The sequence below is a fragment of the Tachyglossus aculeatus genome, chromosome 9 (genome assembly GCF_015852505.1).
Source record: "Tachyglossus aculeatus isolate mTacAcu1 chromosome 9, mTacAcu1.pri, whole genome shotgun sequence".
NCBI lineage: Eukaryota > Metazoa > Chordata > Mammalia > Monotremata > Tachyglossidae > Tachyglossus > Tachyglossus aculeatus.
In genome coordinates, this window is record NC_052074.1 from 30,656,486 (window position 1) to 30,671,392 (window position 14,907).

Here is a 14,907-nt window from a genome sequence, read left to right on the forward strand (position 1 = left end):
AAGAACAGGGGCCCAAGAGTCAGAGGACCTGGTTTTTCTTTATCCCAGTTTCACCACTTACCTCTGTATTACCTTGGGTAACTCACTTAATTTCTCTGTGCCTCAGTTCCCTCATCAGCAAAATGGGGATTCAGTATCTATTCTCCTTCCTACTTAGACTGTGAGCCCCACATGGGACCTGAATATTTTGTATCTTCTCTAGTGCTTAGTACAGTGCTTTGCACAAAGTAAGCACTTGACAAATACCACAGTTAATACCTATGCATTTAAATTACCACAACCCCTCTGCACTGCTTATATACAGAGCTTATATACACTATCACTCCTCTTTCTTTCATCTATTTCAGTATCTCTCTCTCCTGTTCAACTGTAAACTCCCTGAGGATAAGGGTCATGTCCGCTTAACCCCTTTGTACTCTCCCAAGCATTTAGTACAGTTTTCTGAAACCAGTAGGTTCTGAGGTAATGCTATTGATCGACTGATATCGATTGAGAAGCAGTATGGGGTGGTGGATAGAGCACAGGCCTGGGAGCTGGAAGGTCATGGCTTCTAATCCCAGCTCTGCTCTGTGACCTTGGGCAAATCACTTCACTTCTCTAGGCCTCAGTTCCCTCATCTGTAAAATGGGAATTGAGGCTGCGAGCCCCGCGTGGGACAAGAACTGTGTCCCACCTGATTTGCTTGTAGCCACTTCAGTGCTTACTACAGTGTCTGGCACATAGCAAGTGCTTAACAAACACCATAATTATTATTATTATTAGCTGGAAACCTTGTGAGTTCTTTCTTCCAGGCCAGGCAGAGGTTCATTCATTCATTCATTTAATCGTACTTATTGAGTGCTTACTGTGTGCAGAGCACTGTACTAAGCGCTTGGGAAGTACAAATCGGTAACATATAGAGACGGGGTCCCTACCCAACAATGGGCTTACAGTCTAGAAAGGGGAGACAGACAACAAAACAAAACACAAAGACAGGTGTCAAAATCGTCAGAACAAATAAAATTAAAGCTATATGCACGTCATTAACAAAATAAATAGTAAATATGTACAATAGAGTAATAAATCTGTACAAATATATATATAGGAGCTGTGGGGAGGGGAAGGAGGTAGGGCGGGGGGATGAGGAGGAGGAGAGGAAAAAGGGGGCTCATTATGGGCTGCTGGTCTGATTATCATCATCAGCGGTGTTTATTCATTCCTTCATTCAGTCAGTCATATTTATTGAGCGCTTCCTGTGTGTAGAGCATAGAGCTTTCAGAGTCAGAAGACCTAGGTCTAATCCCGGTTTAGTCACTTGCCTGCAGCTATAATTCTATTTGTTCTGACGATTTTGACACCTGTCTACGTGTTTTGTTTTGTCCTCTGTCTCCCCCTTCTAGACTGTGAGCCCGTTGTTGGGCAGGGACTGTCTCTAGATGTTGCCGACTTGTCCTCTCCCCAGCACTTAGCACAGTGCTCTGCACACAGTAAGCGCTCAAGAAAGACGATGGAATGAATGAATGCTGTGTGACCCCAAGCGTGTGTACAAAACAATGTACAAAATAGTGTACAAAATAATAGTCATTCCCTGCCCACAACTAATTCACAGTCTAGAGTTGGGGGGGTGGTTTATTCAATCTTATTTATTGAGTGCTTACTGTATGCCAAATGATCCCACTTCACGGAATTGCATTTGTCCTTGTGATGAATCTGGTATTGTCTCTGACCCAACTCAACCTGTGTGAATAGCCCCAGGGCAGACCCCATTACAGCCCACTTATCAGAGATGGCTCCCTTTCAACCGGCCCCTTCCTGATAATAATAATAATAATAATAATAATGACATTTGCTAAAGCACTTACTACGAGCCAGGCACTGTAACAAGCGCTGGGGTAGATACAAGATGATCGGGTTGGACTCAGTCCCTGTCCCACATGGGGCTCTAAGTTTCAATCCCCATTTTACAGATGAGGTAACTGGGGCTCGGAGAAGTGAAATGACTTGGCGAAGGTCACACAGCAGACACGTGGTGGAACCGGGATTAGAACCCATGACCTTCTGATTCCCAGGCCTGGGCTCTATTCACTAGGCCATGATGCTTCTCCTGATGCTCCTGATCCTTCCCCCAGCTCTAATGGCATTAAGAATCCGGTTACCATTATCCTCGGCTCAGGGGAACCGAAGTCAAGTAGCCATTCAGCTCTCCATCTGTCTCATCTGGTTCTCGCAGGAATGCCTGGTCAACCCTGGTTTGTCTATGCATTGGACCAAGGCTAGCACTCTTTCCCCAGAACTGCCCAATTCCCAGAGGAATCCTATTAGCAGTAACATATATGCTATATTTAATATATGCTATACTACATGTTTCACTATATATTATAATATGCTAATAACATAGAAAAATGCTATTCACCTTTGGAGAATTTTCCTGCCTCCTCCCCTCAAGACTGGGATTCAATTTTTCAAGACACAAAGGCACAGTCCTCATTGGGAAAAAGAAAATAACCTTTTGGTTACTGCCCCTCTCCCTCCTTTTTTTATGGCACCTGTTAAGTGCTTACTATGTGCCTGGGACTATACTAAGCACTGGGGTAGATTCCAGCTAATCACGTTGGATCCAGTCCATGACTCTCCCTCCTCAAATCTGACAGATAATTACTCTCCCGCACTTCAAAGCCTTATTGAGGGCACATTTCCTCCAAGAGGCCTTCCCTGATTAAGTCCTCTTTTCCTCTTCTCCCACTCCCTTCTGCATCACCTTGACTTTTTCCCTTTTCATCCCCTCTTCCCAGCCCCACAGCACTTACGTACATATCTGTAATTTATTTATATTAATGTCTGTCCCCACCTCTAGACTGTACGCTCATTATGAGCAGAGAATGTCTGTTTAATTGTTATAGTATACTCTCCCGAGTGCTTAGTATAGTGCTCTGCGCACAGTAAAGTGCTCTGCATTCATTCAAGTGTATTTATTGAGCACTTACTGCACACAATAAGTGCTCTGCACACAGTAAGTGCTCAATAAATACGTTTGAATGAATGAACCAATGACCTATATGGGGCTCACAGTCTTAATCCTCATTTTCCAGGTGAAGTAACTGAGGCACAGAAGAGAGAAATGACTTGCCCAAGGTCACACAGCTGATGAGCGGTGGAGCGGGGATTAGATGTAGGTCCTTCTAACTCCCAGGCCCGGGTTCTGGCCACTAGGTCATGCTGCTTCTCCTCCTTATAATATTCTGGAGTCCTGGCAGGGTCGGCGAGGATTACGCAGAAGGAAATGAATGAGGACTCACAGGGCTGACTCACTTCTGAACTTTAAGACGTGTGTGTTTGCCTTTTTTTTTCCTCTTTCCCTCTCAGCACACTCAATCCTCTTGGAAAACCTACAGGACTCTGGCCCCATGTAGGCTGGCGGCCGTGTCTGTCCGTTGGAATTTGTTTCTACCCTACTACTTGACACAGTGCTTGGCACAGAGTAAGTGCCAAATACCAACACTATTTGGATTTTCTGACTGAATGATTCTTCTGTTCTGCCTATAGTAATCTCTGACTGTGAGAGCCTGCTTTCTCAGGGGCATTTATGACAAGAGATCTAGGATCGGGTGCTGAACGGACCCTAGCACACTAAGAATAGTCCAACAGGGAAGCAGCACGATCCAGTGGAGAGGACACGGTCCTGAGAGTCAGAGGGCCTGGGTTCTAATCCCGGCTTAGTCACTTGCCTGCCATATGACTTTTTTTTAAACAGCATTTATTAAGCGCTTACTATGGCAAAGCACTGTTCTGAGCGCTGGGGAGGTTTCCAGGTGATCAGGCTGTCCCACGTGGGGCTCACACTCAATCTCCATTTTACAGATGAGGTAACTGAGGTTCAGAGAAGTGAAGTGGCTTGCCCAAAGTCACACAGCTGACAAGTGGTGGAGCCGGGATTTGAAAAAAAAAAAAAGAACGGCATTTATTAAGTGCAAAATATGTGCAAAGCACCTCTGACTCCAAGCCCGTGCTCTTTCCACTGAGCCACGCTGCTTCGAGGAAGTCACTTAATTTCTCTGATGGTGTACTGGACAGAGCATGGGCCTGGGATTCAGAAAGTCATAGTTTCTAATTCCGGCTCCGTCACTAGTCTGCTATGTGATATTGGGCAAGTCACTTCACTTCTGTGGTCCTCAGTTGCCTATTCTGTAATATGGGGATTGAGACTGTGAGCCCCATATGGGACAGGGACTGTGTCCAACCCAATTACCTTCTATCTGCCCCAGTGCTTAGTATGGTGCCAGACACAAAGTAAACACTTAACAAATACCATCATTATCATCATTATTATTGTTATTTTCCTCATTTTTAAATGATAATAATAATATTGGTATTTGTTAAGCGCTTACTATGTGCAAAGCACTGTTCTAAGCACTGGGGTAGATACAAGGTGATCAGATTGTCCCATGTGAGGCTCACAGTCTTAATCCCCATTTTACAGATGAGGTAACTGAGGCCCAGAGAAGTTAAGTGACTTGCCCAAAGTCACACAGCTGACAAGTGGTGGAGCAGGGATTCAAACCTGTGACCTCTGACACACTGCTTCTCTTTTAAAGTGGAGATTAAATACATTTGGGTTTTTTAAATGGTATTTGTTAAGTGCTTACTATGTACAGAGAAGCAGCATGGCTTAGTGGCAAGCACATGGGCTTGAGAGTCAGAGGACGTGGGTTCTAATCCCGGTTTCACCACTTGTCTGCTGTGTGACCTTGGCAAGCCACTTCACTTCTCTAGGCCTCGGTTCCCTCATCTGTAAAATGGGGATGAAGACTATGAGCCCCACGTGGGACAACCTGATGACCTTGTATCTACCCCAGCGCTTGAAACAGTGCTTGGCACATAGTAAGCGCTTAACAAATACCATAATTATTCAGCACTTAGAACAGTGATTGGCACACAGTAAGTGCTTAACAAATACCATCATTATTATTATTATTGTTATTATTATTACCAAGCTAATCAGGTTGGACAGAGTCCCTGTCCCACCTGAGGCTCACAGTCTTAATCCCCACTTTGCAGATAATGTAACTGAGGCAGAGAGAAGTGAAGTGACTTGCCCAAGATCACATGTCCTTAATGGCAGATCTGGAACAAGTACTTAGGACTCCTGATTCCCAGAGTTTTGCTCTTATCACTGAACCAACATCAGGGGCTGCTACTAGCCCAACCGATATAAAATGGTTGCTTGTTGCTAGGATCCTGTCACAAAGTGGATATGAGCACAAAGAAAAGAATAAAAGCTTTACTAAGTGCAAGTACTATTTAAGAGTCAAGCTTAACATGTCCAAAAGAGAACTCCTCATCGTCCCACCCAAAACCTGTCTTCCTCCTGACTTTCCCATCACTATAGAGAACACCACTATTCTCCCTGCCTCACAAGCCTGTAACCTTGGCATTACCCTCCAGTCATCACTCTCTTCAACCCACATATTCAATCTACCACCAAATCCCATCAATACTACTTTCACAACATTGCTAAAATCTGCCCTTTCCTCCCCATCCAAACAGCTACTATGCAGGACTTACCCTATCCTGCCTTGATTACTGTATCAACTTCCTTGCTGACCTCCCTGTCTCCTGTCTCTCCCCACCCCAGTCCATACTTCACTCTGCTCCCCAGATCATTTTTCTACAAAACTATCTAGTCCCTGTTTCCCCACTCCTCCAGAACCTCCGGTGGTTGCCCATCCACCTCTGCATCAAACAGAAACTCCTTACCATCGGCTTTAAAACACTCAATCACCTTGCCCTCTTCTACCTCACCTTACTGATTTCTTACTACAACCGAGGATCTCACTTTGCTCTTCCAAAGCCAGTCTACTCACTGCACCTTAATCTGGTCCATCTGATCACTGACCCCTCACTAATATCCTGCTTCTGGCCTGGAACTCTCTCCTCATTCATATCAAGCAGTCTACCACTCTCCCCATCTTCAAAGCCTTATTAAAATTATATCTCCAAGAGATCTTCTCCAACTAAGTCTTCATTTCCCCTACTCTCCCTTCTGTGCCACCCTTGCAGTTGGAGTTCATTCACCTTCAACCCCACACCACTTATGTCCATATCCGTAAATGTAACTTGAATCTAGACTCTAGACTTGTGGGCAGACAACATATATATCGACTCTTTTATACTGTACTTTCCCAAGCGCTTAGTACACAGAGCTCAGTATGCAGTAAGTGCTCAAAAAATACCACTGATTGATTGGTAGGTGAACCAGAAGAGGACAGAGTCAGAGAAGCCCAGGCTAGATAATGCTTCAAGGAGAAGGAGATGGTACACAATGTCAAAAGAAGTCAAGGAGGATTAGGATGGAATAGAGGCCGTTGGATGTGAGATTTACCACAGAGTCAAGTGGGCGGAAGCCAGATTGGAGGGGGTCAGGGAGAGAATTGGAGGAGAGGAAGTGGAGGTTGCAGTTGTAGACAACTTGCTTGAGGAGATGGGAGAGGAACGGTAGGAGGGAGATGGGGCGATAACTGGAACGAACCGTGGGGTCAAGGGAGGGATTTTTTTTAGGATACGGGAGACACAAACATGTTTAAAACCAGTGAGGAAGAAGCCATTTGAAAGTGAACAGTTAAAGATTTCAGTCAGCAAGGAAAAAAAGGTCGGGGCGAGTGTTTTGATAAAGAGTGAAGGGAAGAGGTCAGAGTTTCAGGTAGATGAGGGTAGAGTTTGAGAGGCGGGGGGAGATCTCCTCTTGAGATACTGCTGGGAAAGTTAGGAGAGTCGAAGAAGGGGCAGGAGGAGGGAGAGCTCGATGGGAGCAGGGGAGCTTTAGATGGAGAGAAAATTAAGGTAGGCAATCATTTATCCGAAGGCCTGGGGTCATGGTAGTCCTGCTGGTGAATAGACGGATAGCCTCCTGAGGTCCTTTCAGTCCACAGAGTCAATGATTCTGAAATGTGTATCGATGCGGTGTCTATTTTCTTTTTATAACACTTCCTTTCAGAATGGCCTCCCAGCACACTGGAGCGCGATCCTGTCACCACTGTCCAGTCGCCTCAAGCTGTGTTTCCTTTGTGAATTAAACTCTGTGACTCTTGCTAGCCTGCAAAGCAGACCGTTGGGAGTGAACCTAAATGGAATGGTCTATGGCTCTGTGTTCCAATAACTAACGACCTTTAATTTTCATTTTATGCCAGTGGAGAAAACTCTAGCATCACATTAAAATGAAACAACTGAAACTGTCTTCACTTTTAATCCCTCAATGAACCAATTCCTCTCAGGTATGCCATCAAGCTCTGCCTTCATGTCCAGATGCGGACTATCGGTTTCCAATGGTCCACAGCCCATCTTAAAAGGAAATATATTTACTGCAACAGAATCAAATTCCTTACCCTGGAAAGCTATCAAGATTTCTGACATATTTGAAGAAATGCCCAGAGAGGTCAAAATAATGTTTCCCTGATGCCTTGCGGCTCAGCTGTTTGTATATTTTAGTATTCTTTCGCACAAATGATTCTTTGTACGATCTGTCTGAAGAAACATATTTCAGCAAGCAATACAAATACAGTCGTTAAATTATCCAAATTAAGATAGGCCTTTCTCTTCTACAAACTGCTGTTGCAGCTGTATCCTAGAAGCTCTCTACTTGAAGCAAGGTAATCTTTGGTTCCCCAACAGACTCCTCTATCACATTCCCACCAAACTTGGATTCCAAATCCTCCAAATGAAGAGACTCTCCCTCTCCACCCCACTCCACTCCAAACCACCTACTCTTAATGAATATTATTATTATTTTTGTTAAGCTCTTACTATGTTTCAAGCACCGTTCACAGTCCCTGTCCCACCTGGCTTCACAGTCTAGGTAGGAGGGAGAACAGGTACTGAATCCCCCTTTTATTGATGAGGAACCCGAGGAACAGAGAAGTTAGGTGAATTACCCCAGGTCAAACAGGAGGCAAGTGGTGGAGCTGGGCCCAGAACCTGCTTTCAGGACATCTCTACTTGGATGTCCTCCTGTCACCTCAAACTTAATATGGCTAAAACTGAACTTCTTATCTTCCCACCCAAACCCTGTCCTCCTGCTCGGTTTTTTAGCTGGATTTCAGCTGAGACCCCCCAATCAATTGTATTTATTGATAAACTGATTGATAAATATAATCAATTGTATTTATTGTGTGCTTAGTGTGTGGGAGAGTGCAATATAACAGAGTTGGTAGGCTCAGTCCCTTCCCACAGAGAATTGACAGTCTAACCATACCTGCTTTATTGAGTTTTAGGGGGCTCCTCAGCACCTTGTTTGCCACCCTGTCACCCCACCTCCTCCCTCACATCCTTCCTCCTGTCTGGAATTCCCTCCCGCTTCAAATCCACTCTACTGCAGGCCTCCTCATCTACCAAGCCCTCCTGAAAGCCCATCACCTTTGAGAGGCTTTCCCCAATTCAACGCCATCCTTCCCAAGTTGCATCTATCCAATCACTGCCATTAGCACTTATATTTTATACATCTGACACACGCATATTCTTGACACAGATTAACTTGCTTACTTATCTATTTATCCTTCCATACTTTGGCTCTTAAAAGCCCGAGCATTTTTCTGATAGCTTGAGATTGTCTTCCTGTGAAGTCAACCTATTAGGCCCCAGACTCAGGAGGGGGGAGAGGAAGGCAGGAGAGTCATTCCGTGGTGGCCCCTCTCTGAGGGAAGTGCGATTCATGCCGTATATGGCAGGATTCAGAGCTGAGGTAATCAGAGAGGCAAGGATTGAAGAGGAAGTACCAAAGCCAGGTATAACTGGGGAAGGAAGGGATATTCATCTGGTAACATCACACTTCCCCATTAGAATGTAAGCTCCCGGACGCAGAGGCTGCATCAAGTACTCAACTGTACTTGCCCAAGCTCTCAGTATAGTGCTGTGCTCATAGTTGATGCCCCCCAAAATGCAATTACCTGATTGGGTGACTGTGAGAGGCCAGAAGCAGAACAGATAAGGGGGTGGGAGAGGGGGCACGATAGTCCCTTGCCACTGGGCTCTGATAGGACTTGAGAAGATGGGAGACCGTAAGCTCATTGTGGGCAGGGATGTGTCAGTCTATTGTTAATTGTACTCTCCCAAGCACTTAGCACAGTGCTCTGCACACAGTAAATGCTCAATAAATACCACTGAATGAATTTCTGTACTGGGCCATTCCAAAATTCAATCAATGGTATTTATTGTGTGGTTATTGTGTGCAGTCAGTCAATCAATCAGTCATATTTATTGAGCGCTTACTGTATGCAGAACACTGTACTAAGTGCTTGGGAGAGTATAGTATAACAGAGTTGGTAGTTTCCTTGCCCACAATGAGCTTACAGTCTAGATGGGGAGAAAGACATTAATATAAATAAATACGGATGCGTGCAAAAGTGCTGTGGGCTAAGGGAGGGGCGAATAAAGGAAGCAAGCCCAAGTCCAAGAGTGATGCAGAAGGGAATGGGAAAAGAGGAAATGAGAACACAAGACAGTACAAGAGAAAAAGAAACATGATCCCTGTCCTCAAGGATAGCCATGCAAGTGACTCGGTAATAATAACAACAAAGTTATTTGTTAAAAGTGTTAACTTTGTGCCAAGCACTCTACGAAGTGCCGGGATAGATATAAGATAACCAGGTCGCACATGGAGGTCGCAGTTTAAGTAGGGAGAGAACAGGTATCGGATTCCCCATTTTGCAGGTGAGGGATGTGAAGTGCAGAGAAGTTAAGTGACTCGCCCAAGGACACAGCGGTGGAGTCAGGATTAGAACCCAGCTCCTCTGACACCCAGGTTAGGGATCTTCCTAACTAGGCCATGCTTTCTCTTCCCTCCCCTCCCTGTTCTCTGCAGGCAGTCTTCCCTGACTGGTGGGGGTTTCTACCTGTAAGGTATTTTAATGCCTAACTCTCTCGCTAGAATGTAAGTTCTTGGAGAGCAAGGATCGTGTCTACCAATTCTCTTGTACTGTACTCTCCAGAGAGCTTAGTACAGTGCTCTGCACAGTTAATGCTCAATAAATACGATTAATTGATTGATAGCCAGGAGAGGGTCTCTTGGCCTTTGTGACCACCTGGTGTGATGGCAGATCCATGGCTTCTGGCTCTGCCACCTGTCTGCTGTGTGACCTTGGGCAAGTCACTTTACTTCTCTGTGCCTCAGTTACCACATCTGTAAAATGGGGATTGAGCCTGTGAGCCCTACATGGGGCAGGGACTGTGTCCAAATCGATTTGCTTGGATCTACCCCAGCGCTTAGTACAGTGACTGGCACATGAACGTGAAGCTCCTGGAGCAGTTTATCTGTGAGCACACGGGAGTCATCTTTCACGCCCCCCACACAAGTCCACAGTTCGCTCTGCTATCCAGATCATTTTTCTAAAAACCCATTCAGCCCATTGCTCCCCACTCTTCAAGAACCTCCAGCAGTTGCCCATCCACCCCCGCATCAAAAAGAAACTCCTCACTGTTGGCTTTAAAGAACTTAACCCCTCCTACCTCGCCTTGCTGCTCTCCTATGACAACGCAGCACTTCGCTGGTCCAACACCAACCTACTCCCCATACCTCCATCTCGTCTGTCTCACTGCCGACCCCTCGCCCACTTCCTCTCTCTGGCTTTGAACACTCTCCCCCTTCACACTCAAAACTCCACCGCTCTCCCCACCTTCAAAACCCTCCTGAAATCAAATCTGCAAAAAGACTTGCCTGATTAAGCCCTTTATTACCCTTCTGCATCAATTACGCTCTTGGCCGTGTCCCCCTTAAGCACTTTGATACTCTCCCCGGTTGCACGGCAAGGCACTTACCTCCATATCTTATAGCTATAATTCTATTTGTTCTGACGATTTTGACACCTGTCTACATGTTTTGTTTTGTTGTCTGTCTCCCCCTTCCAGACTGTGAGCTCGTTGTTGGGTAGGGACCGTCCCTGTATGTTGCTGACTTGTACTCAAGAGCTTAGTACAGTGCTCTGCACACAGTAAGCGCTCAATAAATACGATTGAATGAATGAATGAATAATAAGGGCTTAACAAATACCGTTATTATTATTATTATGGCAGTTTAGCACATGGACCTCAGAAACTGGAGTGCATGGAATCTGGCCAAATTCAGGGCTCAATTATCTGGATAATTCATGCGTCCACACTCAATCAAGGAGCAACCCCTCCTAAAAAATCCTTTGAGATCTTCAGTGATCCACTCAGAAATAAATAGCGATGAGGGCAATCAGCTGACTGGGCCATTTCAAAATCGATCCTTCAAACCCTCTCTTCATAAAAGGTTTTCTAAGTTGCTTTCAGCTTCCTCTGATTCCTGTTCTAGGAAACCTTCCGCCCTACACAGGAAGGGATGGTAGCATTTGGGCTCAGATTGCCCCATTGTTTTCTTACCCATGCCTTTGATCAAACAAATGAAAAAAGCTAGCATAGATTTGTTTTATTTCTTTCTCTTTTTTTCTTTTTACCTTCCCCCTTAGAAATAATTTACTCTCAAATTTCTCAAATCTAGATGTCATTAAGGAAAATTTAAGGGTGGTTTTCACGGTAAATCAAAACTAGCAGCTGCTCCATTCAGAAAACTAAGCTTCACTCTGAGCAAGGGCTTTATTGCAACCAGCAGGGTCTGAAGAAATGAGGAAAAGTAAGAGCGACCACCCTTGAAAGCCAGCTTCACAAGGGAACATTTTAGAGAATCAGTCAAAAAAGCCAGGAACTGCCTCTCTGAATCACTTATACAAATGGCTCCAAGACATGTCTGCTGTGTGACCCTGGGCAAATCGCTTCACTTCTCTGTGACTCAGTTACCTTAGTTTTAAAATGGGGATTAAGACTATGAGCCCCATATGAGACCTGGACTTTGTCCATCCTGATTAGTGTGTATTTTTCCCCAGTACTTCGTGCAGTGCCTGGCACATAGTAAATGCTCAACAATTACCATTAAAAAAAGATGCTCATCTCCATAGATACACACAGAGAATTAAACCTCCACCCAAAGAACGGTTTCCACCAAACACCCTAGCGGGAAATGGAGAAAAACAGAAAGAGCTACGACCAGTGCCCTTGGGCCTGGCAAATACCGGCAGCAATGTGAAATGTGAAAACCAAGCCTGGAAGCAAGAAAAGAAGTGGCAGTGGAGGGGACTGTAGGAACTGAAAACTACAATTCAAGCCAACAGACATCCAGGAACTTGGAGTGGGAGAAAACCCAAACATGATGATGAAAAATTGGCCTAGATATAAAGGAGTTCTCTGGAGTCTCGTTGAGGGGAGTTGACATGACTATTCTGTAGACCACTGGCTTCTATCTCCTCTGTCCAAAGCTTGACCTGAGACAAAAATCTCCCTTTCCCGGGGAGCACCGTGGCCTAGTGGAAAGAGCCCAGGACTGGGAGTCGGGAGTCCTGGGTTCTAATCACAGCTTTACCATTTACCTGCTGTGTGACCCCTGCCAAGATGCAGCTTTTCTGTGGCTTAGTTTCCCCATCTATAAAAAGGGGGTTAAAGGGCTAAGATGCAGCTTTTCTGTGGCTTAGTTTCCCAGTCTATAAAAAGGGGGTTAAAGACCCGTTCTTCTTTCCCTTAAACTGAGAGCACTATGTGATACAGGGACTGGGTATGATCATATGGACCCTAGCGCTTAGGATATAATAAGAGGTTAACAAATATCACAGTTATTAACAGCTATAGTGGGCGGCCTCCAGCCAAGTCAAAGGGCATGTCCTGGGGAGGAAAAAGGGGGCTAGAAAGCTGCATTAGCTCGGCTTCCCCCTTCACTGCCAGCATGGATCCTTTATTAATAATACTAATTATGGAGTCTGTTAATCAATCAATCGTATTTATTGAGCGCTTACTGTGTGCAGAGCACTGTACTAAGCGCTTGGGAAGTACAAGTAGGCAACATATAGAGACAGTCCCTACCCAACAGTGGGCTCACAGTCTAAAAGCACTTACTATGTGGCAGGCACTGTACTAAGTGTTGGGGTGGATACAAGCAAATCGGGTTGCACACAGTCCCTGTCCCATGTGAGGCTTACAGTCTCAATCTCCCTTTTATGGATTAGGTAACTGAGGCCCAGAGAAGTGAAGTGACTCTCCCAAGGTCTCAGAGCAGACAAGTGGCAGAGCCAGGATTAGAACCTGTGATCTTCTGACACCCAGGCCTGTGCTCTCTCCACTATGCCACACCCCAAAGGACCAAACACAATCGCTTCTCCCTAGGTCTGGTCAGCCCTGCTCAGAGACTCAGAGCAAAACTTTTAGGAACATGCCAGGCAGTCAACAAGCAGACTGTTTTTTGGTTTTCTCCTCTGTGTTCTTGTCCATGATAGCCCCGCCCCATAGGCCAGCATAGGCATCTGCCCACCTCATCTCTCGTCTGGACAGAAGCGTAAGCTCAAAATGGGCAGGGAACGTGTCCGCTAATTCTGCTGTATTGTAATAATAATGATGATATTTGTTAGGTGCTTACTTTGTGGCAGGCACTGTGCCTCACCTGACTTGCTTGTATCCACCCCAGCGCTTAGGGCAGTGTTGGCATCTAGTAAGCACTTAAGTATCACCATGATTATTATTATTACCCTGCACATGCTTGTCCCTTCTCCCTTCCCACTCCGTCCTCCAAGCCTCCATTAAACTGTTCTGTTCTCCCTTAGGCTGGGGGAGAACTAAGTCATACTGAGTCGCCATGTTACCATGGTGATCCCAAGATTAAAAACATGTGAGGTATTGAGCCAGGTTCTCATCATTACCTGGGATCCGACAGGAAAAATGTCCAACTGATGCCCAAAGAGCCCCAATAGGAACTGTCCTGAACATCCCCACATTGTTGCTTCTATTTCTAGCACACGGGAACAACCAAGGGGCGATTTACCGATGGCTTTGATTTTCCTGGGTACCTCGCGATAGCAGGCCTGCTTCTGAAACACAACCTGCACTAGACCATCTCACCCTCATTCTAATCCCGGAAGACTGATTTGTAACGGAGGTCACCCCTCACATCCCCTAGGCAACCATAGCTAAGGAAAGCCTGACTTCAATAAGATACCTCCAGCTAATGAGGCCCATTACACTCTCGATAATCAGTGGCTATCCACTGTTCCCGGCTCCTGATCACTGCGAGCCTCCCTCCTTCACATGCACGTTCACCTCTTCGCCGTGGCCATTCCCACGGGATTCACCAACAGGCTTTTTCATCACTGCTTTGGTTTAGATGTGACGGGGAGGCGGAGAAGGAGGAAGGGGTACCTGAGCTCGCATGGCCGAATCCTTCTTGATCCACTTGATCACCGTCTCGTAGACGAGCTCTTCGGCTTTGGTGTTCAGGCTGTCGTTGGACATGTAGGAAATGAAGTCATCCTTGGAGATGTTCAGGATCTCCTCCTGACCCGCCACCTCGGGGAAGATCTGCAAGGCGAAGGCCTTGGCCATGTTGTATAACTCCCCACATTGCATAGCCTCCGCCATGGCCAAGATCCCCAGGCAGTTGCTGGCCGTCAGCTGTTTTTCTGGAGGGGAGAGAAATCAGTCCATCGATCACTGGTATTCACTGAGCGCTTACTCCAATAATGATAATAACCGTGGTATTTGTTAAGTGCTTCCTATGTGCCAGGCACTGTACTACACGCTGGGGTGGATATAAGCAAATCAGTCCCAAACCCCATTATACAGAGGAGGGAACTGAGGCACAGAGCAGTGAAATGATTTGCCCAAGGTCACACAGCAGAGAAGTGGCAGAACTGGGATTAGAGCCCATGATATTCTGACTCTTAGGTCCGTGCTCTATCCACTAGGCTATGCTCTGGGCAAAGCACTGTACTGAGTGCTTGGGAAAGTACAGTACAGCAGAATTAGCGGCCACGTTCCCAGCCCATAATGAGTTTACAATCTAAAGAGGAAGGAGGACGTGACTTTGTGGTCACGAGGACACTGGCT

At 45.8% G+C, this 14,907-nt stretch overlaps 1 protein-coding gene across 2 annotated transcripts in view; it reads right to left on the reverse strand.

The window, feature by feature from the left end:
* Positions 1 to 14,907, reverse strand: part of KLHL29 (kelch like family member 29) — a 540,646-nt gene that overhangs the window by 45,082 nt on the left and 480,657 nt on the right. For both annotated transcript variants that reach the window (XM_038751895.1, XM_038751894.1), the window contains exon 8: positions 14,221 to 14,480. In XM_038751895.1, the coding sequence (XP_038607823.1) occupies positions 14,221 to 14,480 (260 nt within the window). The remainder of the gene's footprint in view (positions 1 to 14,220; positions 14,481 to 14,907) is intronic.